Here is a 27,986-nt window from a genome sequence, read left to right as displayed (position 1 = left end):
GGCTACCCCAAATGTCTTCGAGTGCACGCGATGCTAATGACGCTTCCCGCGTAGCTCACTTGGGAAACTCCTTGCGCCGCTTCATTATCTTGGTAATCCCGGCCACCATGGCGACCTCGGGCAGCGACAGCTTGGCATCCTCTTGGAAGTCACAGCGTCTGGTTAAATGCAGCCAGGTCCTTTCCGGATTCAAGGACAACGGCATCTGCAGCCAACTGACATAGTCGATTTTCAGAGAGCCCGTGAGCAGCTGGTCAAAGGGGGTGTTGCCAATGAAAAACATGGACCTCAGCACGGAGGTCTTGGCCTCCTTGATATTCTGACCCTGAACACCCTGAAAAGGACTCGGATCATTATCGCCCGTTCCCAATTGTTCGAGTAACCAGTCCTTGTTGAATTTCAAATAGTTATAAACCACTTTCAGGGCCTGTTTTCCAATGTTTGTGGTCAAAACATCACTGACCAGAACCTCGGCTATATAATCTGCAATGCCGACATCCAACTCCATGGCATAGTTATTCGGTGGACTGTGGCTCAGACGATCTGATTCCGCATTTGTCAAGGCCAAATCATCCATTTTGATGGTACTCACAGCACTCATTCCGCCAGCCCCTCGATTATTGCCACCCACTGTTCCCCCGAAATCAGTGTCCAAATTAATACTCTCCTTGGCCTGTTTGAGAAACAATTCGATCTGATCCGTGTGCTTGTCATCTTCGTCAATTGAGCAAATCGCCTCCGATATGGAATAGCATATGGCGGCCTTTTCTTCGTTTTTTGCTGAAAATAATTTTATATAGATTAATTATAAATTAGTGATATGAATGACAAAAAAATAATATCAAGTAAGTACATATTTTAAATATTATTTATTTTACTCTTTTTGAGTCTTTAAATTATTTCATAACATGATAAAATCACAGTTCAATATATTTTATTTCAACTTTGTTAAATTATGTATTTGAGAATTTAGTTATTAAACTAAAGATATAATCAAAAAGCCACATACTTAAATATCTAATTCCATCATAAAAATTACAGCAACATAATAATACAACTATTTATTACTCACCCTGCTCATACATCTCTGCGGTTTTTATTAATTCCGTATAGAGAGCTGCAAAAACCACCTGCAATAGCACTGAATCCCCCAAAGGTTTTGTCGAAACTGGTATGATATCCTGTAGCAAAGAAGCAATTTTGTACAGCCCCTCGGGAAGACAGTCCCAGATCTCAGAGACACACGTTAGAGCCAAAGACATCGCCTGATACCTGTAGGGCATTTTATTTATATTTAAAGTGCCATTTATTTATGTCATCTTTAATGTATTCAAGTGCTTCAGATTTCTTGTTGTATTTAGACTATGCACTTACAAATGTTAGTTTGTAAGGCAAACTGGAAACTAAAAAAAAACATAAAAAAGGATTCCTTTAAGTTGTAAAACAAAGTTATCGCGGCGTATACTTGATATTTTGAAAATAATACTCCTTCCGGAAAAGTCAATATTAGATCTGATTTATAGACATTGTTTTACTACGTAAATTAAGTACTTTACAAATTTGACTTGGGGTACATACATGCTGGCTCCATTTTCCACGGCATTAACTAACATATCCACCACACAATCGAGAACAGGGTATACGAAGTGCATGATGGCCTCCAACCAGGGAGTTCGCTTCTGGTTCCACACTTGTCTTTTGTCCAGGCAATCGCTCCACCCTGCAATCGCATGCTCCTCTAGGGTTTTTATCAGACAGGACTTAATGTCCACCGCCTTGCCTACGGCTACCACTAAGTAAGTAAGTGAGAGGACAATTTGGTAGTTGGACTGCCCCACGGGGTCTGTTCGGAAAAGAATCTATTTTTAGTTTACAAAATCATTAATTCACAATTCTCAGTCAATTTCTTAATTCGCAATTTATACCAACTTACCTATATCCCCAGCTATAGAATCGGTGACATTAAAGCACTCGCCACGACACAAAAAAGCCTCGCACTTTTGAGGAGCCCCTTCGGCGCTGGTAAATGAAATCTTAGCCACGTTTTTAAAGTTTTCCGCGGAAGGTAAATGCTGCATCAGATGTCGCATTATAATGCCAGTAAGATATGCATCTCTCATCAGCAGAATCTTCAGCAGATACGACCAATCTGCCTCGGGAAAGGCGAGTAAAACCCTTAAGTCCAAGGAAATAGCTGTGTTGGTAGAAAGATCTGAGAATTCGGTGACCCATTGACAGGACTGCTCCTTGGGAAAATATCTGGGAAGAGCAAAAATAATCCAAGCACTGGGTAAACCGTGACGAGAGCTAAACATTTCCATGTTGTCCAAGCCCTTACGAAAAACCTAGAAGAATAAATGCAAGATTTATTTATTATAAAACCTCCTACTACTTTAATTCTAAAATAACAGGACAAATTCAAGGTAATTACAAACTAAGATTTAATTATGTAGTTTTATTCAACCAAAAAAGGACAGAGATTTTCACCATATATATATAATTAATATACGTAAAGGTTTTGCAGGCCTTGAATTGTAAATTACTAAATATATAACTCGCACTCTCAAAAGTCTTACCTTGGAAAGCACTCCAAGCGGAGAACCCCTTAGGAGGAGGCAATAGAAGAGCTCCCTGCACTTTGCATGAATATCTCTGAGGATAACGCTCTGATTACTTAGCTGCAATCCCACATAGGCCTCACCACTTTCACAAATATGGGGCAGTAGTTCAGCGATGCAGAGGAGCATATTGCAGATGTCCACCAGATGGAGTGTGGATCTAGCCACACTGGTCACTATCTGGGTATATCGCACAGTCAGTACACTCAGCGTTTCGTTTAGCATTCCGGCGAATATCTTTTGAGCCATTTTCGGTGGCACCGAATTCCACAGATCGGTTTTGGAGCCCCTCATATAATGCCACCACATCTGAACGGTATAGGAACCCCTTTCCGATTCGAAAAACGGTTGAGTATCCTCCCAATGCAGACAATCGGCATCTTGCATTATATAGAGTAGTAGTAATCGGCAGTGGAGATCCAGTAGTCGTTCAGCCAAGGCCTCTGACATTTGGGAATATTGCTTGAAACTGAGCTTGAGAGCACCACCCTTTTCATCGCCTTTCGGGGGACAAATAGTGGTGGTGGCTGCCTGCATATAAACACTGAGGGAATTCTTCACCAGCGAAGCAGCTCCAATTGTGGCAGTGAGCACGGATAAGTCGGCATGATCCAAGGACTCCTGCGAAAGGCGATGAACGTGCTCCAGAAGTAAGTCAGCCGATTTGGTGACCAGCTGCACAAACTTATCCGGATCAGAGGTCTTCACGGTGACACTGGACTAGGGTAAGCAAACTACATATATATCAAATTCTTATACTTTTAAAATAAAATATTAACTTACAAAATCTCCTTCATTCATTTCCTTTTCGGTATGCAAAAGTCCAGACGGCCTTCGGTAAGAGGCAAAGTACTCATCTTCCCACCTGAATAAGTTATAGTCATTATATGCTTAATAAAAACAGCAGAACCACATTTAGATTTGAAAAAAAAAAATAATAAACCGATGTTTGTCTCCACTATGTTTTAAATACTTACCATCTTATTAATTTAATAGCAGCAAAGGAAGCGTAACGTGGAAAATCCAGTTTTCCACCCACAACTCCTGAACAAATTGGTTCCTGGAGTACCCGTTGATGAGTCTGTTTTTAATGATGGTGTTATTACATAAGTGACAACCAATGGGATATATATAATATATATAAATAATACCTGGTAAAACTCGAGATCGCGCTGCAGTAAAATCGGCACTCTGTCCATTAAATTTCCCTCTTCAAGCACTTCCATTATGTATGTTTTATTTGATCAAGTTTTTATAAAACAGAAAACTATCCTTACAATGTGTGCTAACGAACAAACAGTTTATTTAGTTTACTAGTTGCCAGGGTAACAGAATCATTAGTACAATTGATGGATAGTCATTCGAAAGTAAAAAAGCGATTATTTATTTGTTTTTTTTTTTTTATTGGGGCTTTTTCCAAAATGAATTCTAAATTTTTTTTATTAACATTTTTAATGAAAATTTAAAAATGGTTCGAATTCTTATTCAAAAATTAAAATTTATATTTTAGTTTTCTTGGCGAAAAAGAAAACAGAGATACAAAAACTTTACACATTTAACTTATATGTTTTAATATTACTTAAGTTTTATAAGTTTAAGTTTAAATTAACCAAATTGTTTTTATTTTTGACTTACCATCTGAAAGTATGCTTTATTTTTATTTGCATGCTGCACTCAACCTCTCAATTCTTTTAATATTATTAATAAGACGCCCACTGAGCTCCCCACCGTCTCTCCTTGCATTTAATTCAGTTTACGACTGCGATAAGCTGGCAACAAAAGCGAGATCTGCCCTCAGTTGATAATTGACTTGCGACTCGGACAGTCCACTTTCAAACCGGGCACACACATTCCAAGTGAGTACCGCCTCAATTGAGATGCTATCAGTGGGTCCGCTCTGCTGGGGATCTGAAAAAAACTTTCCAGCCAGCAACCAGAAAACAGACGGAGCTCTGCTCTTATCGCTCGATAAGAATGGTATCAGGGCATAATCAGTAATCCATAAATCTCCTCTCGCTCTCCTGCGCCAGAAATAAAATTTTTCATAAAAAACAACATATGATCTTAATATGAAGGTTAAAAAAATGAAATTAACAAGTATTAAAAATTAAAAAAAAATTGTTACTTTATGGATTTGTACAAAAATAATTGTGTTAATTTAGTATTTTGATATCAATTCAGTCTTAACTGAACTTAAGAAAGCGAAAGTATAAGTGTCTGATAACAATTATTAAAAAAATAGGATATTTATGATTCTGCAAAACAATGCAATTATAATGATAATTAAATTACAATTAAATATCCTCTTTCATGACACCATTTATCTACATTTTTAATACCCATATAAGAGTATAAAAGTATAGTATTATGATGAATCTTAAATAAATAAATAAATATTTATATGATAACTTGTATTTCCTTCTAAAAACTCAAGTTTTTTTTTAACTTTTTGCAGCATGTTGGCACATTTGAGAAATCTTTCCAAGTTGGCGCTACCCCGCCGACTGGTCACCCAATCCGCCAGCTACTCCTCATCGTCCACATCGTTCCTGATTGACCAACCGGAATATAGTTTCCTTAAAGAACTGGGCCTAGAGCGGGATAATCCGGGTGTTTATTCCGGTCAGTGGCAGGGACGCGGTCCCTCCATCACCAGCTATGATCCCGGAACTGGCCAGCCGATTGCCACAGTGCGTCAGGGAAGTGTCCAGGAGCTGGAGCAGACCATCGGCTTGGCCGTGGAGGCCTACAAGCAGTGGCGTCAGGTTCCGGCGCCCGTGCGAGGTGAAATCGTCCGGCAAATCGGGGATGAGCTGAGGAAGTACAAGGAACCGTTGGGCAAGCTCGTCTCCCTGGAGGTGGGCAAGATCTACAGCGAGGGTCAGGGTGAGGTTCAGGAGTTCATCGACATCTGCGACTATGCAGTGGGTCTGTCCAGGATCTATTCCGGTCAGTTGATCAACTCCGAGCGGGCCGATCACTCGATTCTGGAAGCCTGGCGTCCACTTGGTGTGGTGGGCGTCATTTCTGCCTACAATTTCCCCAATGCCGTCTTCGGTTGGAATGCGGCCATTGCGCTGACCACTGGCAACAGTGTCCTGTGGAAGGGAGCTCCCAGCACGCCCTTGGTCTCGGTGGCCACCACCAAAATTGTGGCCGATGTGCTGCGCAGGAACAATCTCCCGCCGGTGGTGTCCCTTTGCCAAGGAGGAACCGATGTGGGTCAGACTTTGGTGGCTGACAAGAGAGTGAACCTTGTGTCCTTCACTGGCAGCTGCCAAACTGGTCGGGATGTGGGCGTGGAAGTCCAGCGCAGGTTCGGCAAAGTCATCCTCGAGTTGGGCGGTAATAATGCCTTGATCATCGATGAATCAGCTAACGTGAAAATGGCCCTGGACGCAGCACTCTTTGGTTGCATTGGCACCAGTGGTCAGCGGTGCACCACCACCAGAAGGATTATTGTGCACGAAAAGCTGCACGATCAGTTTGTGAAGGCGCTGGTTGGCAAATATAAACAGCTAATACCCAAGATTGGTCACCAGCTGGAGGCACAAACTCTGGTCGGTCCCGTGCACACGCAACAGAACGTGGAGAATTACAAAACGGCCATTGAGGAGGCGAAATCCTTGGGTGGAACAGTGGCCTTTGGCGGCAAGGTTATCCAGCGAGATGGCTTCTACGTGGAACCCACTGTGATCACTGGTTTGGCTCACGATGCCAGCGTTGTCCATCGCGAAACCTTTGCACCCATCGTGTACATCCTCAAGGCCAAAAACGTGGACCAAGCGATCGAATGGAACAACGAGGTCGAGCAGGGTTTGTCCTCTGCCATCTTCACCGAGAACATCGGACAGGCCTTCAAGTGGATTGGAGCCAGGGGTTCGGATTGTGGCATCGTCAACATCAACACCACCACCAATGGCGCCGAGATTGGCGGAGCTTTCGGTGGAGAGAAGGCCACGGGTGGAGGTCGGGAATCCGGTTCGGATGCATGGAAACAGTACTGCAAGCGGGCCACCATCACAGTCAATCACTCCGGCGAATTGGCCTGCGCCCAGGGCGTTGTCTTCAATGTGGAGTAGAAAAGAGATATGATCAATTTTAATATTTTCCTATTTGCTACAATTTAAAATACATAAATAATGTCCAAAATTAAATGCAACCGAGTTAATTATTTCCATTCTTCACTGATGTCGAAGCGCCAGAAGTCCACCTCAATGTCTTTGGACTTGTGCTTATGGAATTTGTAGCTGGCATCGATGTTGTAGCGGAGTTCGGCAATCACAGAGCCACGGGCGCCCCATTCCTGAGCCTTTTTCTGGATGTAGGCTCTGGAAAAAAGATTATAGGCAATCAAATGAGTAAGGGTAAAATTTAGTTAATTTCTCACCTTGTTGAAGTCTTGTGCAGGGAGTAGACCGATGTGTTGGCCAAGTGCAGAGCAACCTCCAGGAATCGCATGTCCATGCCAGCATTGTGTTTTGTGCCGAATGGTGGGTTCATTACCACCGTGTCGAAGGACTTCTCCCACTTACTCCCCGCCAGCTGCAGCACATCCGCCCGCACGCAGTCCACGTTGGGCAGTTCCATCTCCACCACATTGCTTCTGAAAGTGTCCACCGCATCGCCGTCCAGTTCGAAGCCCACTGTGAGTTGGGCACCCAGCAGAGTGGATGCAATGCTGAGCATTCCGCAGCCACAGCCCAGATCTCCCACCAGCCTGCCCTCAATATCGCCGTGCTGCGCCTGCATATGATGGGCCATACAGGCGGCAATGTGCGGCGGTGTGGGATACTGTTCCAGCAAGATCTTGGGCTGCTCGAAGCCGTCAACACCTTGCAGGTACTCCTCCAGCTTTCTCAGCTTCATTCGGGCCATTATGATGGCTCCTGTTGATTCAGCTACTACGATTTGCTGATACTCGGAACGCTTTGGGGGCTGGCTGTGGTGGCGGTGGGCGTGGTCGCGGGCGACGGCAGCGGCTCCAGACGAGGCAGCACGGGTATGAAACTGTTTCCAAAATACGAATCCTGAGGTACAAAGAAGCCCAGAGTTGTAGAGCTCGTCGGATTAAATGCAGAGCGGGCCGTGGATGTGGCATTGGTGGCAATGCCCACGCCCACCTGGAAATCGGGTGAAGTCACTGTTGTCGGTTGTCCCAGCAAAGGAGGTGCTGGCATCTAAAGGTGCGAACAAAAGTTTAGGTAATTTCCCTTAGAATCTTCATATTCCATGTCCATATAAACCCACCTGATTCGCAGTGCCAGTTAGTCCCAAGTTTATGATCCCGCCCGCCAGCAGCTGCTTCTTCGTCTGAATCTCCTCGAGTATCTTGCGGTTCGTCTCGGCTTGCTGCGCACTTGTGGTGGGAAAAGCCATCAAATAGTCTAAGTTTAATTGTCAAAAATTCGGAACTTAATGTGAAAAATATGTGCCTATGCTTCTTCTTCTGTCATTTTGCACGCGGCTTCGTGCGGTCACACTGGGGATAATTTTAGTGTGACTGTTTTGTGCTTTGAAGGAGTTGGGGTATTCCCTGTTTGGGAATTTGAACTTTCAAATTTAAAGAAAAACATTTAAAACATTTTTTTATAAAGCGAATTAATCTTCTTTAATGTTCAGCATCAGCAAGTATTCCAAAATAACAAATAATATTAATAAAAAAATAAATTTTAAATCTTAAATGCTAATGGCGGGCTTTCATGGTGTAGTATAATTTTGGCATTTTCTGGCTACCAGAATGCGGGCACACTCGGTCATAAAACGTGAAACAGACAACAACAGATTTAATTACAATAATCACAAACAAACATTCGCAATAAATAGCTGACTCTCCAAAAATAAATAATTAATTGCTCGGAAACCCCAGAAAACAAGTGAAACAACAAAATGAGCATGAGTGACGACGACCGTGATATTGATATCGAAAGTGACGTAAGCAAATCGAAAAAAAAACTAAGTGTGTTTTTATGCGTATTATAATTCCAAATTACTGATTTTTATAGGACGATGGGGATTCGGACAATGGTTTGGGATCCTCGCGACACACGAGCACTGCAAATTTCACACAGGTGACTATCAATTGGCCTCAAATAAACAAGAAGCGACTGCGCACATTTCCATTTTGTTGATAAACAGAACGCACATGTTGTTGTTGTTACGAAGTGGTGATTACATACAGCCATGTTCACAATAATAGCTTTTACTTTTCTTTTTAAAAATTCTACACATAAATAAATGAAATTCGCTTTAAATTTAAATAGATTACAGATAACTATATTTTGTATATATGTGTAATCCTTCTTAAAGTATACGTGTTTGGGAAATTAAAATTTGTATAAAACTATTTAAATTAAATTATTTGCAGTATACATACATATTTTTGTTGGCAAAATTTAAATTTGTATTAAGTGTATAGATCAACCTTCAAACTATATTTTAGAAGCATTTCACATTACACCACTTATTTTATTCAGAACTCAACTATATCTCCGATTATAATCAAATATTTTTACGATTATTTGAAGGCCGAAAAGCGAGCTCATCACAACGCCTTGGAACGAAGGCGGCGGGATCACATCAAGGAAAGCTTCACCAACCTGCGAGAGGCGGTACCCACTCTCAAGGGCGAGAAGGTAATGGATGGCACTGGGTAATCATGTGGCTGTCAAGAAACTAGCACCTGTCATGATAGTAGAGCTGGAGACTCGGTTGGAAGGGAACAGCTACACATTTCTATAATTGTTTATAATGACATAAGATAAGCTGATTTATAAATATTCGGTTGTGTTCAAAAAAGCAGATCAAGAAATACTTGTTCATAGGTAACTGTATGAAATTTAATTCAACTGATGTAACCCTTTTCTCAAATGCACAAATAATTATCTTGGGGAACCTTAAATATTTCAAAACGAGAGTAATTGAAGATAAATAAGTATTGAATATATCAAATAAGCCCAATTTAAACTTTAAATTATAATGATTTAAAAATAATTGTTCTTTCACAGGCGAGTCGAGCCCAGATTCTGAAAAAGACCACCGAGTGCATACAGACGATGAGGCGGAAGATCAGTGATAACCAGAAGGATATAGAGGAGATCAAAAAGCAAAATATTATTTTAGATCAGCAAAGTAAAATCAGATAAAATACGATTTAAAAATGAACATGAACATAAAATTCGTTTCTGTACTTCGCAGTTCGAGCGTTGGAGAGTCCGAATGGCGATCAATACGCCGAATTTCTCAGCGAGGATGAATTGGGCAGCGAGGAGGCCGACGACGATGACCTCGAGCCAGATTTCAGCAGACGTAATAAAAAGATGAAGACCTTCCACGCATAGCCGCTTGGCCAGTCCAAAATGCGGCATGCAGGCACGTTCCGGTTTTCGCTTTCGCCAATCTTGTGAATATTTTCGTCGATTTAAGTTTACTTTTCTTAGAGTTGTGTTACCCAAAAGCAATAGACCTCCAAAGTTGTGAAGGAATTGGTTCCAAATTCCAATCAATTTAAACTCGATCAATTTACTTGAAAATGAAAACTGTAACAAGTCCGATAATCATAATCATCATTAGTTGTAAGTCCATACTGTAACCCACCCACTCGACCTTAATTTGTATGCGTGTGTCTCTTTTTGTACTTTGAGCAAATAGTTACTCTCTGCGCTAATTAATAAAAAAGTAAGTAACAAGTATAGCAAAACAAATTTTGTTGGTAATGAATAGTATGAATAAATGTCACGATAATATATTGACTGTGAATCATTTTTGTGATAGAAAAAAATTGAAGAACTACAAATAGGTACTTTATGAAACTGATTCAGTCACCTTATACAGAAACAATAACAGATTTAACTTAAATTTGACTTCAAGAACTGATATTTTTTGAATGAAGTATCCAAAAACTTAGTCATTTGATGGGCATTCCAAAGAAATTAAAGCTTTTTCTCTCTCTCTAGACTAAACAATACAAATTTGTGGGTATATATTTAATAAAATTAGCAACAACTACTTGAACTTAAGGGTCAGCCAGAGGATGAAGAAGACGACGAGGACGAAGAGAAACATGTAGCACATCTGGCGGGCACCGCCGCCCTGTTTGGCCAACCGCACCACCCGCGTCATCGTGTTGCCCAGAAAGCCACTCGTTCGATCCATGTCGTCGTCGATTCCGCGCAGGAGTTTGTCCTGGTAGCGAACCTCATTTCCGATGTCGATGGTGAGGGACTTGAGGGCTCCGATCTTCTGCTTCAGCTCCTCTGCGGCCTGTTCATTTTCGGCCTCCAGGGAATCGTGGCTGGCGGGATGAGGATTAGATCCAGATGGCTGCTGGTTCAGGGGCTGATATGGGTAGTTGTTGCGGCGCATACTGCTCCCCGTGTGTGCCAGTTTGGCATCCGGATTGCTACAAATTATTTAGAATATGATGCAAATTAGTTCGAAATCCGGAAATCACAGAGTCCCATTCAAGTGACACGTAAACGTAAACATGGAATCTCACCCAGCGGCAGAACAGCTGTTGGTATTTTCGTTTCTGGGGTCAACCTCGGTGGCTGACTGCGCATTGACCCTTGACCCCTCGTCGCAATTCTCGGTTGTGGCTGACTAATGCTTAGATTAAATAAATTTATATTTTTAAAATGCAATCCAATTGTTGGTTGTCGAATAGTGTGACCAAAGCGCGCGAGCTAACACTTACCGTATTTTGTTTTTACGGTATTCGTTTAACCCATGGCTGATCGTTATTTTTCGTCTTATACCGTGAAGTTAGGTATATTAATTGAAATCAAAAACTAAACAAAATAAAAAACTAGCATAATTTTATAAAATATAAATGTTAAGGAACACAAGGACATTTTTTATTAACCACCTCTATCTGCCTTATATTATTTGAAATTTTGTATCTCTTACATTTATTTCCTTCTCATTTGCTTTATAAGTTTATCATTTGTATAGATTTAATTTCCAGATTTCTGTTTTTATTATACACATGTAGTTACTAATATTAAAAATGTGAAATTAAATTTACCCCCAACCACCATTAATGGGTTAATCCGAGTGACTATTACTGTTAGAATTAGGTATTTTCTATGCTCCCGCCAACAGCCACACTGCTCCAGTGTTTAGTAACTTTAGGTAATTTTGGCTAACAATTTAGCTTGCCGCTTTCGTTTGTTTTTCCCATTCATTTTTATGACCTGACCGTGAAATCAATAAGCATAAAATATTAAAATCCGTGCGGTGGCAAGTCCGTCATCATTGAATTCAGTGGCTCGCCGAGATAATTCGACCTTTGTATATCAATTCTCATTGACCCTGACCAAGTGCACTCGTTTGTTGTTGTTGTTGGTCTTGTCTCTGCTTTGCTCTTCTTCTTTGATTAATCTTTCCCCCTCCCCCGCACCCGTGTGATGATAAAAAAACAATCAGTTTGCGTAATATGAGGCAACAGCAATAACAACAATTACTGGGTGATAAGGACAATGAACCACGCGAGTAAAGTCACTGATAATCGCTGCAACTCATTTTTTCCAGATTTAGCATGACGGAATTTACGGAAATCTTGCCCCACAAGGGCCTAATGGATGGAGTCGCGGATGCAGTTGGGGTTCCCGTGGAGGCATTTCGACTCCTCCTGACCATCGTGGCCGGTAAGATTTCAAAGCCCTCGCTTTTTGACGGTTTTTTGTTGGAGACCCATGACTAAGTTCATCAGGCCATACCATACTTTCAACCTATTTCCCAATAAATCTCAAATTGGCCTTTCATTAAACATTTTAAAAATAAAGTTTGTCCTTATTCCTAAGTATAGCATGAAAATTAAACTCCGAGAAGTTTTTAGGGCTTGGTTCGTAAAGTAATGAGATTTTGTATGCTTATTTTTTGTTAACTTAATCTAGGTACCTATATTATAAGCAAAAAAAAAGCATACATAATATATATAAAATACAAAAGTAAACATAGACTATATGCACAAGTGTTTATAGCCAGCAAAAATTTAAGGGGCTAGAAATGTTTTCCCATTTTTTGTCAATACAAATTTGTACACAATTTGCTTAAACAAATGTTGCTTATTACATAATACACTTTGGCAAAAGGCTCGTAAGTCAGCTCACAAAAATTTATTACAACTAATGAGTGCCAAAAGCAATGTTAAATTGATACATAGATGATTTTTTTTTATAGGATAGGAAATAACTAAGACTAGCAAAAGGCTTTTCAACATCAATTATTTTAAGTGAACTTGGATAATTTTAAAATTAATTTATTTTAATTTTTACAATTATATATAAATTAAATATCTTACCATTTATCATTTAATTACTTTCAGGTTATCCCTTGGCAGCATTTTATCTGAAATTTATTGCTATTATTCACGATAAGACCGTACATCACATGTTCTTTGCCGGATGTGGCGCTGGATTGTGTTACTTCAACTACGGCCACGACACATATCACTCCCTGGTGGCCATCCTGACCACCTATTTCCTCGTACTTTTCCTGCGCAAGAAAGCACAAATATTTCTGGCCATAAACTTTGTATTCCACATGAGTTATCTGCTGCTGGGCTACTTCTTCACCTCCAGCAATGACTACGATATCCTGTGGACGATGCCCCATTGCATTTTGGTACTCCGAATGATTGGCTTTGGCTTTGATATCACCGATGGACTGAAAGAGGAATCGGAGCTTTCGAAAGACCAGAAGGAAACTGCTTTGAAGGAACCACCTTCGCTGCTGGAACTCTTTGCTTTCGCTTATTTCCCCAGTGGATTTTTGGTGGGACCCCAGTTTCCGTATCGCCGATACCAGGCCTTCGTTAATGGCCAATTCCGTCAGCACGAGGGGAGCTTAAATGCTGGCGTTCGTCGCTTTGGAGCTGGCGCCTTCTACCTGATCGTTTGTCAAGTGGGATTGAGCTATTTCCCTGACTCGTACTTCCTCACCCCGGAGTTTGCAGAGGTTGCGTTCATTAAGAAGATTTATTACCTGGGCTTTTGGGCCAAGTTCAGTCTATACAAATATATATCCTGCTGGCTTCTCACCGAGGGAGCCCTCATCTGCATTGGATTGACCTACAAAGGCGAGGACAAGAATGGACAGCCCGATTGGTCGGGCTGCAGCAATGTCAAGCTAAAGCTTTTGGAGAGTGGAAACACCATGGAGCATTACGTGCAAAGCTTCAATGTTAACACCAATCAGTGGGTGGGACAGTACATCTACAAGCGACTCAAGTTCCTAAACAATCGCACGATCAGCTATGGCGCCGCTTTGGGTTTCCTGGCCGTCTGGCACGGATATCACAGTGGCTATTATATGACTTTCCTCATGGAATACATGGTCGTGAGCACAGAGAAACAGGTGAGTGCCTTTTTTGGGTTTATATCTGATATTCAGGATGTTTTGGAGACCTCAAATTGTACCCGTATAACTATCGACGTAGCTTAATAGTATCTGCAATTCTAAACAAGATCCCAAAGCTTAGTTAAATATTATTTTATCAACTCCTGGTTAAAACAATTATATTTATTGAAAAAAATAATTTGGGATTTTTTTATTGTAAATTAGCGGAAGCACTTAAATGTTGCTAAATGCGTTTTACTTCCAGGTCAGAACAATTTTTAACGACCTTTTTGAGCCATTAAGCTTTAATGAGGTTATTATTTGTTACTATAATTGGGTTGTAATAGGGGCCATAAAAAAGTTTAAAAAAAAAGCTTATCTGAACAACAAAGAATCACAAAGGCAGAACGAAGTTTAGATTTTAAGAAGTTGTTTATGGTATTTACATTTCCAATCGGTCAATAATCTGTTCTTTTCCATTTTTTAGATAACACGCTTCTACACCAAAGTCGTTTTGCCCAAGTGGGGCCACATTCTCAACAATTCGGACATCTACAAGCTGCTATACTTCATTGTTATGAAGTCGTATAACATATGTTTCATGGGCTGGTGTCTGACGGCATTCGTGTTCCTGAAATGGGAGCGATGGATCGTGGTGTACGGTGCCGTCAACTACTACGGATTCATTTTCCTGATCCTCTGGGCTGCCTTCTATCACACCCATCATTACTTTTTCCGGAGCAGTTCACGAAGACAAGCTGGCGAGGATGAAAAGATAGACGACAAAAGCACGGAAAACATCACAGAGCAGGAAAAGAAACCAGAAGACAAAAAGTCTGATTAGAAAAGGGGGAATTAAAGAAGAAATAACTGGCAGGAGGTTCTCAAAATTTTAGTTTCACATTGACAATTGTTTGGAATTGGTATTTAATCAAAGAATCGAATTATTTTCTACTAACCAAATGAGAAGTTTTACCAAATAACATGCCACTGTAACTAGAGATTTGTTAACTAGCTATTGGAATGCAATTTTATACATATATATCGTCTGCCTAGTCAAGGAGGAGTCATCCCCAAGTATGCAATGTTTTTTGGTTTTTGGAGATAAGATACTGTCTTATCTTGCCCAAACAAAAAAAAAAAACGCATTCTCAGTCTTTTATATATTATGGAATTGTAAATTGTTTAAGTGCTATAAGCCGTTTAGTTCAACTAGTAACTAGACAGATCACACAAGACTTTAACAAGAACCGCGTCTATCAAAATCAAACAACTTCTGCAAAAGATTTCTTGTATTTGAATAGGGAGCATTCGAGACTTAACTAAGCCATAAAGACAGTTTTATACAGATACAAAGACGATGCAAAGATATATTTTGATATGCTCACGCTAAGTGCAAATTTCGGTAACGGAAATGCGAAATAAAATGCAATGAAATTATTTTAAGGTACAAGGCAAGCGTTTATTGGGCGTGGAAATTTAAATAGGGTAATTTGGACATTATTAATGATTCGTAAATTATCAGCAAATTAGCTTAACGTTAAACGTTGTTTTTGTGACTCAATAGTCATTAAATCGCACATTTTTCAGATTAAATAAGTAGGAATTGAATGTTGATTTACAATTTGTAGATATGTAGCTTTAATATAAATGTTGTCAAAATTTACCTGGCCTAAATGGTATTAAATACTTTTTTTTCTTTACCAAATCATCATAATCAGAAGCAAATTCGGCATTTTAACAACTCCAAACCTTCATATATAGTATAAAATTTGGATGATCCCTAAGTAGATACTGAATGAAATTTTTGTGTTAATGTTTTATTATTCACAATCCTGGTGAAACACCGCAATCAAAGGCGTTTAAATTAATCGTAGATACAAGGAAACTTATTTATTGATCATAAAATAGTCATGAGAATGTACTGGGAGGCTGCTGGAATACTAGTATGCGCGTTCCTAGTGCTCCATGGCCTGGGCATCTCCGCCGCCCCTCCACACGACGCTTGGCTTTTACGCCAGAAATGGGATCCTGCTCAAGGTCCTCGGTGATCTCGCTGAACATATAGTCGTCCTGGTACTCCTTCAGAATCTTGCTAGAACGATTTTCGTCCAGAAACAGTGTGTAGACCTTCTTTACATCCTCGGTATTGACTTCGGTGGCCTTGCGACGGCGGCAAACCAAATTGGCCGTGGTAATCAACTGAATGGCATAGCGCAGGCTGGTATCCGTAGCAATGCGCGTCAGAATGGTCAGGGCATCTGGGTGCATGATGCAGTCCTCCTCCTCGCATCGGATCTTTAGGATCTCCTTGACTTCCTTCTCCAGATAGGCCACAGTGCGTATGATGATCATGCGATCGAGCAAATCAATGGGAATGCCGTGGGGACTGCGGTAGTTGGTGCCCCTGATGCGAGTGATGCCGCGATTGGTGGCCATCACCACCACCGGGGCCATGTCCGATTCCAGGGCGCGATTCAGGAAGGAGAAGCACTCAATATCGAGCATGTGGACCTCGTCGATAAAGAGCACTCCCGGATTTATCTCGGCCTTGCCCTCCTCACGCCACTCCAAAACTTTGTTGTTGATTTGATCGCGCACCTCCTGCTTGATTTCACCGGTATCGCCGGAGAACAAAGCCAGGAATCCATGGGTGCGACTATTGATCACATCGATCTCGTGCAGCGTGACAGTGTGCACCACCTCCTTGCGCTTCTGCAGCTCCCCCTCGGGGCACTGAACGAATCTGGTCTGGGCCCCGGTGGCATCATAATCCCTGGCTCTGGTGAAGCTGCGTCCCAGTTTGTTCACCTTTCCGGAAGCCTTGTCGATGGTGATCACATCGCCCGCCTGGATTTTCTCCTTCATGAAGCACTCGATGATCTTGTTGCCCAGATCGTAATTGGTCTCCATTTCGGTGGTCTTCAGGGTGACTTTGCCCATTTTCTGTCCAGTTCCGGTGGCCGGGCGTTCGATTTGGATCTCCACCACTTCGCCTTCGATAATCTCAGTTTCCTCCTTAATGCGAACGCCAATGCTTTTGCGCAGAGCCTGTGACAGAGCCTCGGTTTTGCTCATCTCCAGGGAGTAGATCTCCGATCCGGACATACTGGTGAATGGAGTTTCGGTGCCCAGAGCTTGGGCCATTCCCACGGCGATGGCCGTTTTGCCGGTACTCGGTTCTCCGGCCAGAAGGATGCACCTGCCGGCAATCTTGCCCTCGCGCACCATCTGCACCACCACGCCGGCGGCCCGACGGGCATCCTTCTGTCCCACCATTCCCTGGGACACCAGACGCGCCTCCAAGACATCATCCAATCCCAATCCGCGAATGTGCGAGTGGGCGCCAATGCGCTCGATGCGCGTCACATCGCGTACCTCGATTTTCTCGGTCTCGGTCATTTTGTACTTCTAAAATATGTTAACTACTGTAAGTTATAATATTTTTAGATGCGTTTAGCGACTCACAAGTTGTTTATGGAGCTAAAATAAGTTGCTAGGCACAAAATTCGGACAGCAAAAACGCCGGGCCTGCTTTTGGGAGAAGTGTTGGAAAGTGACTCAGATCGAGGGTATTTCACAGCACTGGATCGGGCAGCACATGCTGTCTGTGATGGCAGTTTTTGAATATGGCTAGCTGGAAATAGCTAGAGCTTTAATTCAATTTGATTCAATTTTAAAATATTTGTATTGTTAGTTTCCTTTTCTTATGAAACGTTAAAACGTATGAGTGGATCCTTTGAGTTAGCTTCCAAACCATAGTGGCTTCTGGCATTTAGGTTTTATAAAGGTTTTTTAACAATTTCGGCATTTACGCGGTATCCATAAGATTATTAAAATTAAATATTCCGTTTGCATTCTGTCTGTTGTTATATAAGAATCTGGTAGTGATCTGAAATAGATTTCCCTGCTGATTGTTAAGCCAACTCTGGAAAATAGCTAGATTATAAAGCTACAATTGTATTTAACAGTGGTGTTAGTTCGCATATGTTAAGACAGCTGTTTGGCGAAGCGTTACAGCATTTTCCCTCCGTCGTTTACAACACTGTCCTGGCAACATCCAAATAAAATACGAGCATATTTATTTATATGGTTTTTGAGTGAAAAACCAGGAAAAAAGATGTCGTTTTTGGCGCAAACTGTGCGCCAGGTGCTTCGGCAAGTGCCCCATCGCAATTCAGCATTAACAGGTAATAGAATATACAGTAAAATACGATGTAAACAATGTGACATAACAACTTCTCACAATTCTTATTTGTTGCAGGTGCCATGCGCTCGCTAAGCATTTCGCCGGGTTTTAAACAGCAAAATAAACCGGCTGCCGAATCGGTTGATATATCCGCCATAGCCAAGGATCAGCAGAAGGAGGGACATGACATATGCGAACGAATCAACCGACAGGTGGCCAAATCCGAGCAGGGACGGCTATTCGCAGTGGTGCATCTGTGCGGCAAGCAATTCAAAGTAACCCCCGGCGACATTGTCCTGGTCGAAGGATATTGGCCTCCGACGACGGGCGATGAGATCAGTCTGGACAAGGTACTCCTAGCCGGTGCCCGGGACTTCACCCTCGTGGGCAGGCCCATCCTCGAACCCGGACTCGTGACCGTGAAGGCCACCGTGGTGGAGAAGACCCTCAGCCACACGAAGACCCATTTCCGGAAGAAGCGCAGGAAGCAGTACATGCGCATCAACTTCCAGCGATCCCCGCACACCATGCTCCGGATCAATTCGATCGAACTGGCTCGTCCCGTGGATGGGAAAAGCGAGGCGCAGGAGTCCTCGAAGCGCGTCTTTTAGTTTAAATGCTGTTAATCAAGAAAAATAAATCAAATCGTTGGAAGGTAATTAAGAAATCGAAATGCTTATAAACTAAAGGGACCCACAGACCTCTAGAGATATTGAGCAGCTGAAAAGGAATTAAAAGAATCTTAAAGAGATTTTTTACACAACTATTTTCCGTTTATTTTAAATACAAATATTTTGCTTAGTGTCCACTTGGTTTTAAAACGTCAGTATTTTTTAATTTTTAATGCTAATTACTTTGTTTAACATTTAAAACAGTTTAGGAAGCATTTTGTCAGTTCTCTTCATATTTTCTAAAACTATGCAAGCTCAACTATTTAAAACAATTAATATTAAACTGCATTAACTTTCATGTTAAAAATGACTTCTTTTAGCAAAGAATCTTTGTCCCCTGGGACCATATGAAAGCGACTATTTTATAAAAAAATTAATCAAGTTATTAGAGGGTAGTTAGTTAGAAATCAAATTGCAAAATTTTAGAATGAGATCTTAAGCATCCATTCGGAAATTAAAAAGTCTTCAGTGTAACCTGTGAATGAAACTTTCTTGTTTTTCGTTTAACTTTACAATTTTATACCTTTTTATGAATAACAATTCAGAAAATGCTTCTGTTCATTTAAAAAAATGTTTAAAACTACAATGCAGCATTTAAGTTTTTAATGTCTTAACCATAAAACGTTTTTCATCCATCTGGCAACAGGCACCCTTAACTTTTTTACCAATCTGGTTTCTCTTTGAAAGATATCCTTTTTGTATAGGTCCGGTTACTTGTGCACAAGTTTTTAAAACTAAACAACTTACATTTTTAAGGAGGCTTTTTTCTCTACTTTTGATCTATTGCAAAAATTGCCCTTCTGTTTTGTTTTTTTCCATTTCAAATTCCACTTTCATCTTGATTCAATGACTCTGGCGTGCTCATCTCGATTCTCGACAGTATTTACCCAAAACGACAACCTAGTTTGATATACGAAACACCCCACTCAACTCCCGACTTTTTGCACCACAACAAAGATGAGGCGCCATCTCTAATGAAGCAACCAGCAGCAGCCAGCAGCAACCGCTGCAATTTTAATGACAACCTTTTATCGTCCATGTTGTTGTTGCCATCTTTCATTAAAAGACGTCCTCCTCATTTTTACCACCCTCGCCACAGTTTATAAACTGCATATATATGTGAAATAGTAGGATGCCTGCATGCTGCTTTCTTTATCAGCAGATGTAAGTCGCTCCCGAGTCGGCGGCTGTCGTATTTGTTTACGCTGCTCTTTCACTTTTCACTAACCAAAGGCGTTTACTTTTTAGCCTTTACCTGGCTTCAGCCATTGCTTTTGCTTTTCCCTGGCCCCATTTTTTCCAGTTTGGCCTTTCCGGTTTCAGATTTGCTCGAAGGGAAAATAAAATGTGAAAGAACAAGTGTGTGGTTAAAGAAAGAATCCACTTTGATTGGGCCTACAAATTAAATTTATGCCTGCTAAACTATTTCATGTGTTATGGAAGATTGCAGCTGAATTAATTGCACTAATATTTTGTACAACTTCGTTTTCAATAGTTTCATTATAGCAGAATTTTTCATTTCATTGGTTTTTCTCTAGTTTCTTAAATAGGTTTTTTTTTAGTTCATAAAAACATAATGGTGCAAAACAACGAAAATTAGAAAAAGGTTTAATATTTTCAAATTACTTAAATAATTTTTTATTAAAATCATCATTAAAATAATATTGCCCTTAGACTTACCTACAAAGTAAAAACTCTTATACAAATATCACAAATGAATTTTATTAAGATGCATTTAATAAATAAATTTAATTTCGTAAGGTTTTTGATTGATGTGAGTTTAAGGCTTTAGTATTTGATTGTACGTCTATTCAAATTTGATTTAATATATTTTGAATTTTAGTTAAGTTTTCGTGACAATTTATAACATGTATTTACAAACATCATTTAACTAATTTGTTCTTAATTTAATCACTCACCTGCAACCCTCTTTCATACCACTTTTAAGGTTGTTAGCAATAAATTCAAGTTGATGTCTTCATTCCTGACGGCATCTGTGTTGACGCCTCCTAAATAAAATCACTTTCGCTCCATATAAAAATGCCATTAAAAATTATGGTTTCGCATCCGATGCCCCCCATTCCGCAAAATGGAGCCGACGTTGATGCGTCTAATGGTGCCACATCAAATTTCGCAAATTGCACAAGCAGCACAAATTCAATTGTCGACACTTCGGGCAAGTTTTGCTCAAATATCCATCACAAAAATGTATATTCCCGCTGCACTTTGCCAGCGACAAATCAAATTTCAATATGGGGAGGTGCAAAATAAATAGAAAAAAAAGAGTAAGCGGAAAATAGAAACACAAATTGAAAGCATTTTGGTGTGATAAATTTCACCTGACTGCTCGCATGGGCAAGTTTTTCGGCATTATGTGGTACTCCTTCCACTTTTTGGGTTGATTATGCTATTTGCCCAGCAAAATTGCATTTGATGTGCGTTAAGTGACAAAACGGAAATTGCCACCAAGCGGATGCTGGGTTTGTTTGTCTTCTTATGGCGTACATCATTTTCCTACGTAAAATCACCCACCAAACAACCGTCAAACGTCCATCTAAGCCACCACTTTCTGCCAACCCTCTCTCCATTCTCCTCGCCGTGGAAATCCCATGTAAATGCGGCTCAAGTTGGTCCAAATTTCGTAAATTTATGCGTAGAAGCGTGTGATGTATGAGTCGCAAAAGGAGAAGGCACAATAAAGGGGGCATGTGGACTCAATCACTCCAAAAAATAGTGTTCTTATATTAAAAACAAATTTCGGTAAAAAAAAAGAATTAAAAAATAAGATTTAAATTAAATACAGCCCTTCAAAAGTTTTTTTAAAATATTTCATTTTTTCTTAATTTTTTTTTAATCTTTTAAAGCATTTTGCTTTAATGTGCTGTTAAACAAACATTTCTTATGACAGTTGTTTATAAACGGTTTAAAGTATCTTAAATTTCAGAGAACTTTGGAAAACCTAAGCAAAAATATTAATGATATTAAAATATAGTAACTAACGCCATTTATACAAGTTTTTGTAGTTTGATCTAGTATTGCTAGACATATTATTCTTTTAATATTTTACTAGTTCTGTCATCTTATAAACCCTTCTATATTTTTTTTTAGATATTTTTCCGAGTGCAACAAGGGCGAAGGATACTGTATTATGACCACCCATCCATCATCGGCATCACTCAGTTTTGACATATCATTGAAATCTTATGCCAACGTCGTCATCATCTGTGACGTTTCATTAACCCACCTCCGCCCCCCCATCTTTGCCCCGCCCATAAATCTGGGTGGGGGTGGAGGGTGTTGATGGGATGCGAAATAGGAGTGGGAGGAATGTGTTAATATCAACAAGCGAAAACTGTGCGAACGCAATCTACCGATTTCCGCTTAACCAAGCCAAACATTGCATTTTTGATTAGACACCGGCCCAAAACGAGCCCCCGGGCTGGACAAATCCCAAGAATGAGGATATAGCCTTCCATAGCCTTCCTTTCCAAGGGAATGTTCGCAGGGGTTGCTTTTTGATGTGATCCGAAGGACTTTCGGTCGGGATTACGGGGTGCGATTCGGCGGTTAAGTGGCGAAGTCAGGGGCGCGGGCAATTGATTGTAATTCCATTTTTATTGGCGCTTCGCAATCACTTCTATTCGTCGTATTTATCTTATTTCCCTTTGAACTACTGGTGGCTTCTGTTAATCGCTGAATTTTTATTGCGGTTACATAAATTGGTAGTACACTAATAGGTGTAAACATTTTTTTAAGAAATTAAATCTTTCCTTTTTCCAATTTTATTAAGAAAAATCCATATTCTTTTTTTGTTCAAGCAATTTTAAAACAATTTAGACTACAAATTATTTTTAATTTTTTATTTTTAAGCATCTTTGTTATTATTTTTCATCAACAGTACTTGGTTGCTTATAATGTAAATTTATATATGTTTGGTAATAATGATTATTATTAATTGTAACAAAATAAAATTTATAAAAAACAATTAGTTTGATCGCAAGTAAAACCATAACACAATTGAAATACCTTTATTTAGTCTAAGTACATTCTCATTGAAGAAATTGTAAAAATTAATTTTCTATGACTCAACTTGAAAGCATTAAGTGGACCCATCAAATGCAAGCATACTACGTTTAAAATTGGGTTCTGGATTGAACATCTCATTTATTTCCTCCACGTTTTGCGTATTCATCAATATTCTTAAAGTCTAGCTTCCACAATCGAAATATTATTTTCGCATTATATCGATCGCGAACCCAACCCTCGTCTTCATCAATTTGCCTAAAGCATATTACATTCGAATTATAAACTCACATATCATTTTTCGATAAGAGGGATGATGACGATTTCTGTCACCCAACACATAACTTGAAAAGTTTTTCTTGAAAATTATGCAAAAATGTGAAAATTGTTGGCTCTGCTCCTTGGGGATATTTTTCAGTTCACTGAATTGTTGTTTGTGATGCCCAAAAAAAAGTGATTTCCAACGGCAAGGGTTGTCAAGCCGTTTTTTTTCTTTTGTAAGGATGCTGTTTCTTTGATAACCTGATGGTGATATGACAATCAACTCGTACTCCTCCGCACGTGTCACAATTCGAATTTAAATAAGTTCGACGAGCAGCAAAGTTCACAAACAGTTTTTGGGTGGAATGGCCTCTCCACCTCTCCGCTCTTAATGATGAAATTTCAATAAATGTCATTTGGTCTCGGCAAAGTGTCAACATGGCACCTACCCGCCCCTTTTTGGTCCTTTTTTTGGGGGCTGCAACAGCTGTCAGCGCCGCGTTCAATGCGTTAATAATGACAGTTTTCCCAATAGTTTTTTTTATTTTTATTTTTTGTTAGACTCTAACTAGCCGGGAAATCGACAGAGAATGGGCTATGGGACACATCACACAGGACTCCATGCAGTTCTCGCTTCTGCCTGTTAAATTTAATTACTTTTCCATTGCTCATACGCACTGTGTGTCGGCGCAAAGCGGAGACCAGTGTTGCGTGACTTTTAGCAGGGATATGCATCCCAAAAATGACAAAAACAAACTTAGTAAAGCCAGAAAAAGTAGAAATAAAATATACATATTTAATAGGGGAGATGGGAAAAGTTTTCTGGGTTTTTAATATGTACTAAATAAAAGCCAATTTCAATTTAAATAAATTTTAACTTCTTAAGTCTCAACTTTATATTAGTAGCATTATATATGACCTATTTATACTACGATATGAAAGTCACTTTAAAAATAATAGATAATTAATATCGTGAGTATTAATTCATAAAATATTATAATTTATATATATATTTGGGGTACTTTTATTTTAAAACATATGGCTTTGAGTTCAAATGATCGGCTGTTGGAAAAGTTTGATATGAAAAAGACACCAAATAGTGTTTTCTAACATTTGTATAATAGTTTAAAACCTAAATTTCGCTCATCAATTTGAATCTAAGGTGGCAGCACTGGTCAAATGTCACAGAGCGAGAACTGCAGAGTGCGAAGTTGTGATTGAAAATCGTTGAAATTTGCATGTTACACGAAGAAATTGCCAACTGCGTTTGTCACAGCCCTTCTCACTGATTGCAAACGGCGACTATTCGGATATTTGCTGGTGGAACTGGTGATCTGGGGGCCACCACGTCCTCATCTCCTCATCATCATCAATAGTTGACTGTTTCATAGCCAGTTGGCGGCGTTTGTCACAATGGCATTTAATATTTGGACACCGGTGTCCCTTCAGGAAATTGTTGGTCCTGGCAAAATATTTGGTCAGGTTTTCACCGCACATCCTGGCGGCTATATACGCCGATTTTGGTGTTGAACTTGTGAACTGAACAATTGCAAATGAAAATCACATGCAGCAAATATTTCCTAAATATCGGTATAAAATATTTTATTATTTTCTTCTTAAGGTTAAGTTATATAGTTCTTAAAATTAATAGATGTTTTTTTTTTAAGTTGCCCTGGACTTTTACGTTTTGCCGACTCATGAAATAAAAATAAAAATAGGCTTTTGACCGTCCAACAAAAGCTGCACAGCGATGGATTCGATTCTTTGCATGAACTCCAAATTCAATTCGAATGGATATGGAATTTCTGAAGTCCGAAAGATGATTTGATTGCGTCCGCAGTACTGTTTTTTGTAGTCACGAACTTCTCTGGTTAATCTATTTATACGGCGCTCCAATTCAAGAAGCCGGCGATCGAAGGCAGTTTGTGGCTTTGTCCTTAGTTTGGCCTGAATTATTCGCTTCCTACGTGTTGCAACCTAAAACAAGTTAGGTAAATATATGCTTAAATTGGTTTTCAGTTTACTCACCATCTTCTTGGTGTATTTAATGCGAGCTGCCATATTATTTCTTGATATAAAATGTTCGGGAAAGGAAATGCCGGCATTTAAAATGTTCCAAACTTGGCAAAGTTGGCAGTCAAACACGTGACAGAAATGATTTTGCAGAGTTATCGATAGTGTGTGCAAATATTAGTGTGGCGCAATAAGTTTAATTTGATTAATTGGGATATTCCCTCAAATGTAAAATCAGTGTTAATAGTTAATATTTATTTGCGCTATCACTTAAATGAAATGCTTCGATTTTTTAAATTAAAAAAACAGCATTTTCATCACTCCAGCGGCTAGAATTTCTCAAACTTTATTGCTATGAATTATCGAAACTTTTTTGTTGCGAAAGCAATTTTTCGTTGGTCACACCAAAAAGTATTGCCTTTGAAAATCAAATCGATCAAACGATATTATAAAGCTCAACATTTTTCTGGAAAGTGTTCAATGGTAATATCCTTTTATTTTTTGTTAAGATTTCTATAATTTATAATCCAAAAATTGATTGAGAAGTTAAAAAACCATAATTTTTTGTTAAGCTTTCGTAATAAATTTCTTATTGTAAATTATAAGACTTTGACCTAAAATAATATTAGAATATATTTAATATATTTTCTCAATATTTTGTCCATAAATATCCTTTTTTTTTAGTTTGCACTTGCGAATTTTGTCACAAATTTTTCGAATTTCTTTTAAACAAAAATTATGTTATTAAGATAAAAATTAAATAGGAATTTACTTATATGTTGAATTCACTTAGCTTTTTTTAGGTGCTCCCTCGGCGAGATTTATGTTCTGCTGAATTTAATGCATCATTATCCATTATGTGACCAAACTTGGCAACAGATTTCCATAATGGCTATTTCATTGGTCAGTCAGCGCCAGATTCCCGGGCCATCCTTTATGGTCAATGGCCATAAACCATTCCGCCTACTCTTCACGTTTTACTTGCGGTTTTTGGGCGAATTTCAAAGCCCTTCGCTGGCCCAGCTGCGGACTTCCACTTCCGGCTGTTGAGTCGTGTGTGAAATATTAAAATTCAATTAAAATGGCGTTAATTCCAGCGCAGCAGCAACGAATGATGTCCAATGGCAATGCCTGTGTCTGTCATAATTGTCAACTCTTGGGAGCTCGATTCGCAGGACGAGCAGCATGTCCTTTGGCATAATGATGCTCATCAGCGGACAGGTTGCCATCACGTCCGGAAGTCCCTCCGTCCGGCTGTTTTGTGTCCACATCTCAATGGCATCAATGGCCGCCGCTGATTTCCTCTGCATATAACTCCAACTCTCACCCGTTTTTGTTCGGCTCGCATGCAAATTGCACTTCAGACATCCATTTATCATCGACGCATCGGCACCAGAATCGGAATCGCCAGTCAGCAGTCAGCCAACGATAATGGTTAATTAATAAATATTTCCCCCTAGCGCGGTCCGATTGAGCTACAAAAAAGATGGCATCCTTTATCCTGATATAGAAATTGTATGCAATCGAATTGGCTTTTGCCCCATTCATTCAAGTTGGTCTAGGCCCTTGGACCCGTTTTTATTTGGCGTTGGACTGTTAAGCCACTCGTATTAACTGGGCAACTGTTGAGACTAGACTGGAGTGGGGCTATTTTAGGAAGGCAAAAAAAAAGTAATAAAAAGGTGAAAATATAATAGAATAACTGATTTAATTAAAGGTCATTATTAGTTGCCATTTATTAAATTATTTTAAAATTTGTAATGGAATAAAAATATAATAATAATGGTGGAGTTACTTATTTCAAGTATGATTTATTTTAAAACCACATTTCTCATTTTTATATTAAGCTAAAATTAACTATTTAAAACGGTACTAGGAACCAATGATTTTAGCTCTACCAGATATATTTTTTTTTTTATTTTAAGTCTTTATTGTTATTCATTAACCATTTTTCTAGTTTTGAATCCATTATGGTATCTTAAAGTGTAATATTTACTACAGATCGTATGCATTACATTAGAAAAGACAATTTCTTTCGTGAGTTAATTGAGCTCCTTGAAGTTGAAGTTTTATACTTAAAAAAACATAATTGTGGAATCTATAAGTTTAAATCTATAAGTTTTAGCTAGTTAATAAAACAACATCTTAATAAAAATGTTCAATAAATTTAAATATCCATCGACATTTGGTTTCTCAGGACTCACATTGTTCGCATCTTTAAAGTTTTCTTAGCTCTCAAAAATCGAATCCCCCCGAAATCGCAAAGCATCTTAACCCTTAACCCTCGTTTTTCGATCCCCTTTTTTTATTCAGATTCAGTGCTGCAGGCTTTAAGGATTCCCCTTTGCAGATACCGAATCGCGTTCAATATTAGCTGTATGTTGTGTGCTTAAGCAGCCCTTCAAGTACCCTCCGACTGTTTGATTAGGCATTCCGGCTGCCGAATAAATACCAATAAACGGAGTCAAAGAAGGGGGATTCCAGGTGTCAACTGTACACAACAACACCCACTTGAGTTGTTCAGGGGGTTGGAAAGTGGAGAGGGGAATTCCCTGCGACTTGAGTCAATATTAGATGTCGTTGCTGAAAGTTTCACTAACAACTTTTCGGATTCCCCACTTTTCTCCGCAGTTTGACCGTTTCCCAACTCTTGTGTACCTTTTGTCGGAGGTCAAGTTATTGACTGGTGTTTGTTCAATTTTTAAATTTTATTTCCACATAGTTTTCGGAGTGAAAGCGGAGTTTCGCAACGAAATCTCCGGTGGAACGCCTCATTGATTGCCCATTTAGAACCGCAAAATTTAATTTATCTGCCATCAGTTGATGTTCTTGCGGTTTGCCAATACACAGGCACTGCCCAGATGATATCGA

The 27,986-nt window shown here is 39.5% G+C and overlaps 9 protein-coding genes across 15 annotated transcripts; 4 read left to right on the top strand and 5 right to left on the bottom strand.

The window, feature by feature from the left end:
- Positions 1 to 14: 14 nt before the first annotated feature.
- LOC128257351 (uncharacterized protein KIAA0825 homolog) lies at positions 15 to 4,465 on the bottom strand. 2 transcript variants are annotated; one of them, XM_052988330.1, is made up of 9 exons: positions 4,254 to 4,464; positions 3,770 to 3,903; positions 3,596 to 3,699; positions 3,402 to 3,483; positions 2,577 to 3,338; positions 1,934 to 2,345; positions 1,579 to 1,843; positions 1,073 to 1,272; positions 15 to 780 (listed from the first exon to the last, which is right to left on the bottom strand). In XM_052988330.1, the coding sequence occupies exons 2-9, from the start codon at positions 3,842 to 3,844 to the stop codon at positions 56 to 58; spliced, it is 2,625 nt and encodes an 874-aa protein (XP_052844290.1). In that variant the 5' UTR covers positions 3,845 to 3,903; positions 4,254 to 4,464; the 3' UTR covers positions 15 to 55. The 2 variants fall into 2 exon arrangements, with proteins under 2 accessions (XP_052844290.1, XP_052844291.1); XM_052988331.1 differs by lacking the exons at positions 15 to 780; positions 1,073 to 1,272 and having other exon boundaries at positions 1,623 to 1,859; positions 4,254 to 4,465.
- On the top strand, positions 3,218 to 6,775 carry LOC128257352 (putative aldehyde dehydrogenase family 7 member A1 homolog). Of its 2 annotated transcripts, none has more exons than XM_052988333.1 (2): positions 3,218 to 3,343; positions 5,074 to 6,775. In XM_052988333.1, the coding sequence occupies exon 2, from the start codon at positions 5,075 to 5,077 to the stop codon at positions 6,698 to 6,700; it is 1,626 nt and encodes a 541-aa protein (XP_052844293.1). In that variant the 5' UTR covers positions 3,218 to 3,343; position 5,074; the 3' UTR covers positions 6,701 to 6,775. The 2 variants fall into 2 exon arrangements, with proteins under 2 accessions (XP_052844293.1, XP_052844292.1); XM_052988332.1 differs by lacking the exon at positions 3,218 to 3,343 and adding an exon at positions 4,372 to 4,474.
- Positions 6,693 to 7,496, bottom strand: LOC128257353 (rRNA N6-adenosine-methyltransferase Mettl5). The gene is made up of 2 exons (XM_052988334.1): positions 7,009 to 7,496; positions 6,693 to 6,949 (listed from the first exon to the last, which is right to left on the bottom strand). The coding sequence occupies exons 1-2, from the start codon at positions 7,494 to 7,496 to the stop codon at positions 6,790 to 6,792; spliced, it is 648 nt and encodes a 215-aa protein (XP_052844294.1). The 3' UTR covers positions 6,693 to 6,789.
- Positions 7,497 to 7,522: 26 nt separating this feature from the next.
- Positions 7,523 to 8,094, bottom strand: LOC128257355 (SOSS complex subunit C homolog). The gene is made up of 2 exons (XM_052988336.1): positions 7,869 to 8,094; positions 7,523 to 7,798 (listed from the first exon to the last, which is right to left on the bottom strand). The coding sequence occupies exons 1-2, from the start codon at positions 7,995 to 7,997 to the stop codon at positions 7,523 to 7,525; spliced, it is 405 nt and encodes a 134-aa protein (XP_052844296.1). The 5' UTR covers positions 7,998 to 8,094.
- Positions 8,095 to 8,350: 256 nt separating this feature from the next.
- LOC128257571 (protein max) lies at positions 8,351 to 10,321 on the top strand. Its single transcript, XM_052988633.1, has 5 exons — positions 8,351 to 8,552; positions 8,624 to 8,689; positions 9,146 to 9,253; positions 9,626 to 9,749; positions 9,816 to 10,321. The coding sequence occupies exons 1-5, from the start codon at positions 8,508 to 8,510 to the stop codon at positions 9,956 to 9,958; spliced, it is 486 nt and encodes a 161-aa protein (XP_052844593.1). The 5' UTR covers positions 8,351 to 8,507; the 3' UTR covers positions 9,959 to 10,321.
- Positions 10,322 to 10,588: 267 nt separating this feature from the next.
- LOC128257572 (BET1 homolog) lies at positions 10,589 to 11,301 on the bottom strand. The gene is made up of 2 exons (XM_052988634.1): positions 11,116 to 11,301; positions 10,589 to 11,019 (listed from the first exon to the last, which is right to left on the bottom strand). The coding sequence occupies exon 2, from the start codon at positions 10,980 to 10,982 to the stop codon at positions 10,623 to 10,625; it is 360 nt and encodes a 119-aa protein (XP_052844594.1). The 5' UTR covers positions 10,983 to 11,019; positions 11,116 to 11,301; the 3' UTR covers positions 10,589 to 10,622.
- A 407-nt stretch (positions 11,302 to 11,708) lies between these two features.
- LOC128257357 (lysophospholipid acyltransferase 5) lies at positions 11,709 to 15,411 on the top strand. Of its 5 annotated transcripts, none has more exons than XM_052988341.1 (4): positions 11,709 to 11,750; positions 12,150 to 12,265; positions 12,946 to 13,976; positions 14,446 to 15,411. In XM_052988341.1, exons 2-4 carry the CDS (start codon positions 12,157 to 12,159, stop codon positions 14,800 to 14,802), a joined length of 1,497 nt encoding a protein of 498 aa, XP_052844301.1. In that variant the 5' UTR covers positions 11,709 to 11,750; positions 12,150 to 12,156; the 3' UTR covers positions 14,803 to 15,411. The 5 variants fall into 5 exon arrangements, with proteins under 5 accessions (XP_052844301.1, XP_052844299.1, XP_052844302.1 ...); XM_052988339.1 differs by having other exon boundaries at positions 11,745 to 11,862; XM_052988342.1 differs by lacking the exon at positions 11,709 to 11,750 and adding an exon at positions 11,757 to 11,858.
- Positions 15,412 to 15,825: 414 nt separating this feature from the next.
- On the bottom strand, positions 15,826 to 17,566 carry LOC128257358 (ruvB-like helicase 2). Its single transcript, XM_052988344.1, is given in 3 exon segments — positions 15,826 to 15,950; positions 15,952 to 17,369; positions 17,427 to 17,566. Coding segments are annotated over 2 exon segments (1,443 nt in total). The 5' UTR covers positions 17,361 to 17,369; positions 17,427 to 17,566; the 3' UTR covers positions 15,826 to 15,916.
- A 416-nt stretch (positions 17,567 to 17,982) lies between these two features.
- LOC128257799 (39S ribosomal protein L21, mitochondrial) lies at positions 17,983 to 18,806 on the top strand. The gene is made up of 2 exons (XM_052989000.1): positions 17,983 to 18,148; positions 18,223 to 18,806. Exons 1-2 carry the CDS (start codon positions 18,079 to 18,081, stop codon positions 18,756 to 18,758), a joined length of 606 nt encoding a protein of 201 aa, XP_052844960.1. The 5' UTR covers positions 17,983 to 18,078; the 3' UTR covers positions 18,759 to 18,806.
- Positions 18,807 to 27,986: the final 9,180 nt, after the last annotated feature.

This window comes from Drosophila gunungcola, assembly GCF_025200985.1.
Source record: "Drosophila gunungcola strain Sukarami chromosome 3L unlocalized genomic scaffold, Dgunungcola_SK_2 000002F, whole genome shotgun sequence".
NCBI lineage: Eukaryota > Metazoa > Arthropoda > Insecta > Diptera > Drosophilidae > Drosophila > Drosophila gunungcola.
Note: the sequence above shows the minus strand (reverse complement) of the source record. Positions and strands in the feature narration are given on the sequence as shown.

Coding starts and splice junctions, on each gene's coding strand:
- LOC128257351 (XM_052988330.1), bottom strand. CDS start 3,844: ATGGAAGTGCTTGAAGAGGGAAATTTAATGGACAGAGTGCCGATTTTA. Junction 3,484..3,595: donor GCTATTAAATTAATAAGATG/GTAAGTATTTAA, acceptor TAACTTATTCAG/GTGGGAAGATGAGTACTTTG. Junction 1,844..1,933: donor TTCTATAGCTGGGGATATAG/GTAAGTTGGTAT, acceptor TTTTCCGAACAG/ACCCCGTGGGGCAGTCCAAC.
- LOC128257572 (XM_052988634.1), bottom strand. CDS start 10,982: ATGCGCCGCAACAACTACCCATATCAGCCCCTGAACCAGCAGCCATCT.
- LOC128257799 (XM_052989000.1), top strand. CDS start 18,079: ATGTCGTTTTTGGCGCAAACTGTGCGCCAGGTGCTTCGGCAAGTGCCC. Junction 18,149..18,222: donor TCGCAATTCAGCATTAACAG/GTAATAGAATAT, acceptor TATTTGTTGCAG/GTGCCATGCGCTCGCTAAGC.
- LOC128257355 (XM_052988336.1), bottom strand. CDS start 7,997: ATGGCTTTTCCCACCACAAGTGCGCAGCAAGCCGAGACGAACCGCAAG. Junction 7,799..7,868: donor TAACTGGCACTGCGAATCAG/GTGGGTTTATAT, acceptor TCGCACCTTTAG/ATGCCAGCACCTCCTTTGCT.
- LOC128257353 (XM_052988334.1), bottom strand. CDS start 7,496: ATGGCCCGAATGAAGCTGAGAAAGCTGGAGGAGTACCTGCAAGGTGTT. Junction 6,950..7,008: donor CTGCACAAGACTTCAACAAG/GTGAGAAATTAA, acceptor TCTTTTTTCCAG/AGCCTACATCCAGAAAAAGG.
- LOC128257357 (XM_052988341.1), top strand. CDS start 12,157: ATGACGGAATTTACGGAAATCTTGCCCCACAAGGGCCTAATGGATGGA. Junction 12,266..12,945: donor CCTCCTGACCATCGTGGCCG/GTAAGATTTCAA, acceptor AATTACTTTCAG/GTTATCCCTTGGCAGCATTT. Junction 13,977..14,445: donor TCGTGAGCACAGAGAAACAG/GTGAGTGCCTTT, acceptor TCCATTTTTTAG/ATAACACGCTTCTACACCAA.
- LOC128257352 (XM_052988333.1), top strand. CDS start 5,075: ATGTTGGCACATTTGAGAAATCTTTCCAAGTTGGCGCTACCCCGCCGA.
- LOC128257571 (XM_052988633.1), top strand. CDS start 8,508: ATGAGCATGAGTGACGACGACCGTGATATTGATATCGAAAGTGAC. Junction 8,553..8,623: donor ATATTGATATCGAAAGTGAC/GTAAGCAAATCG, acceptor TGATTTTTATAG/GACGATGGGGATTCGGACAA. Junction 8,690..9,145: donor GCACTGCAAATTTCACACAG/GTGACTATCAAT, acceptor GATTATTTGAAG/GCCGAAAAGCGAGCTCATCA.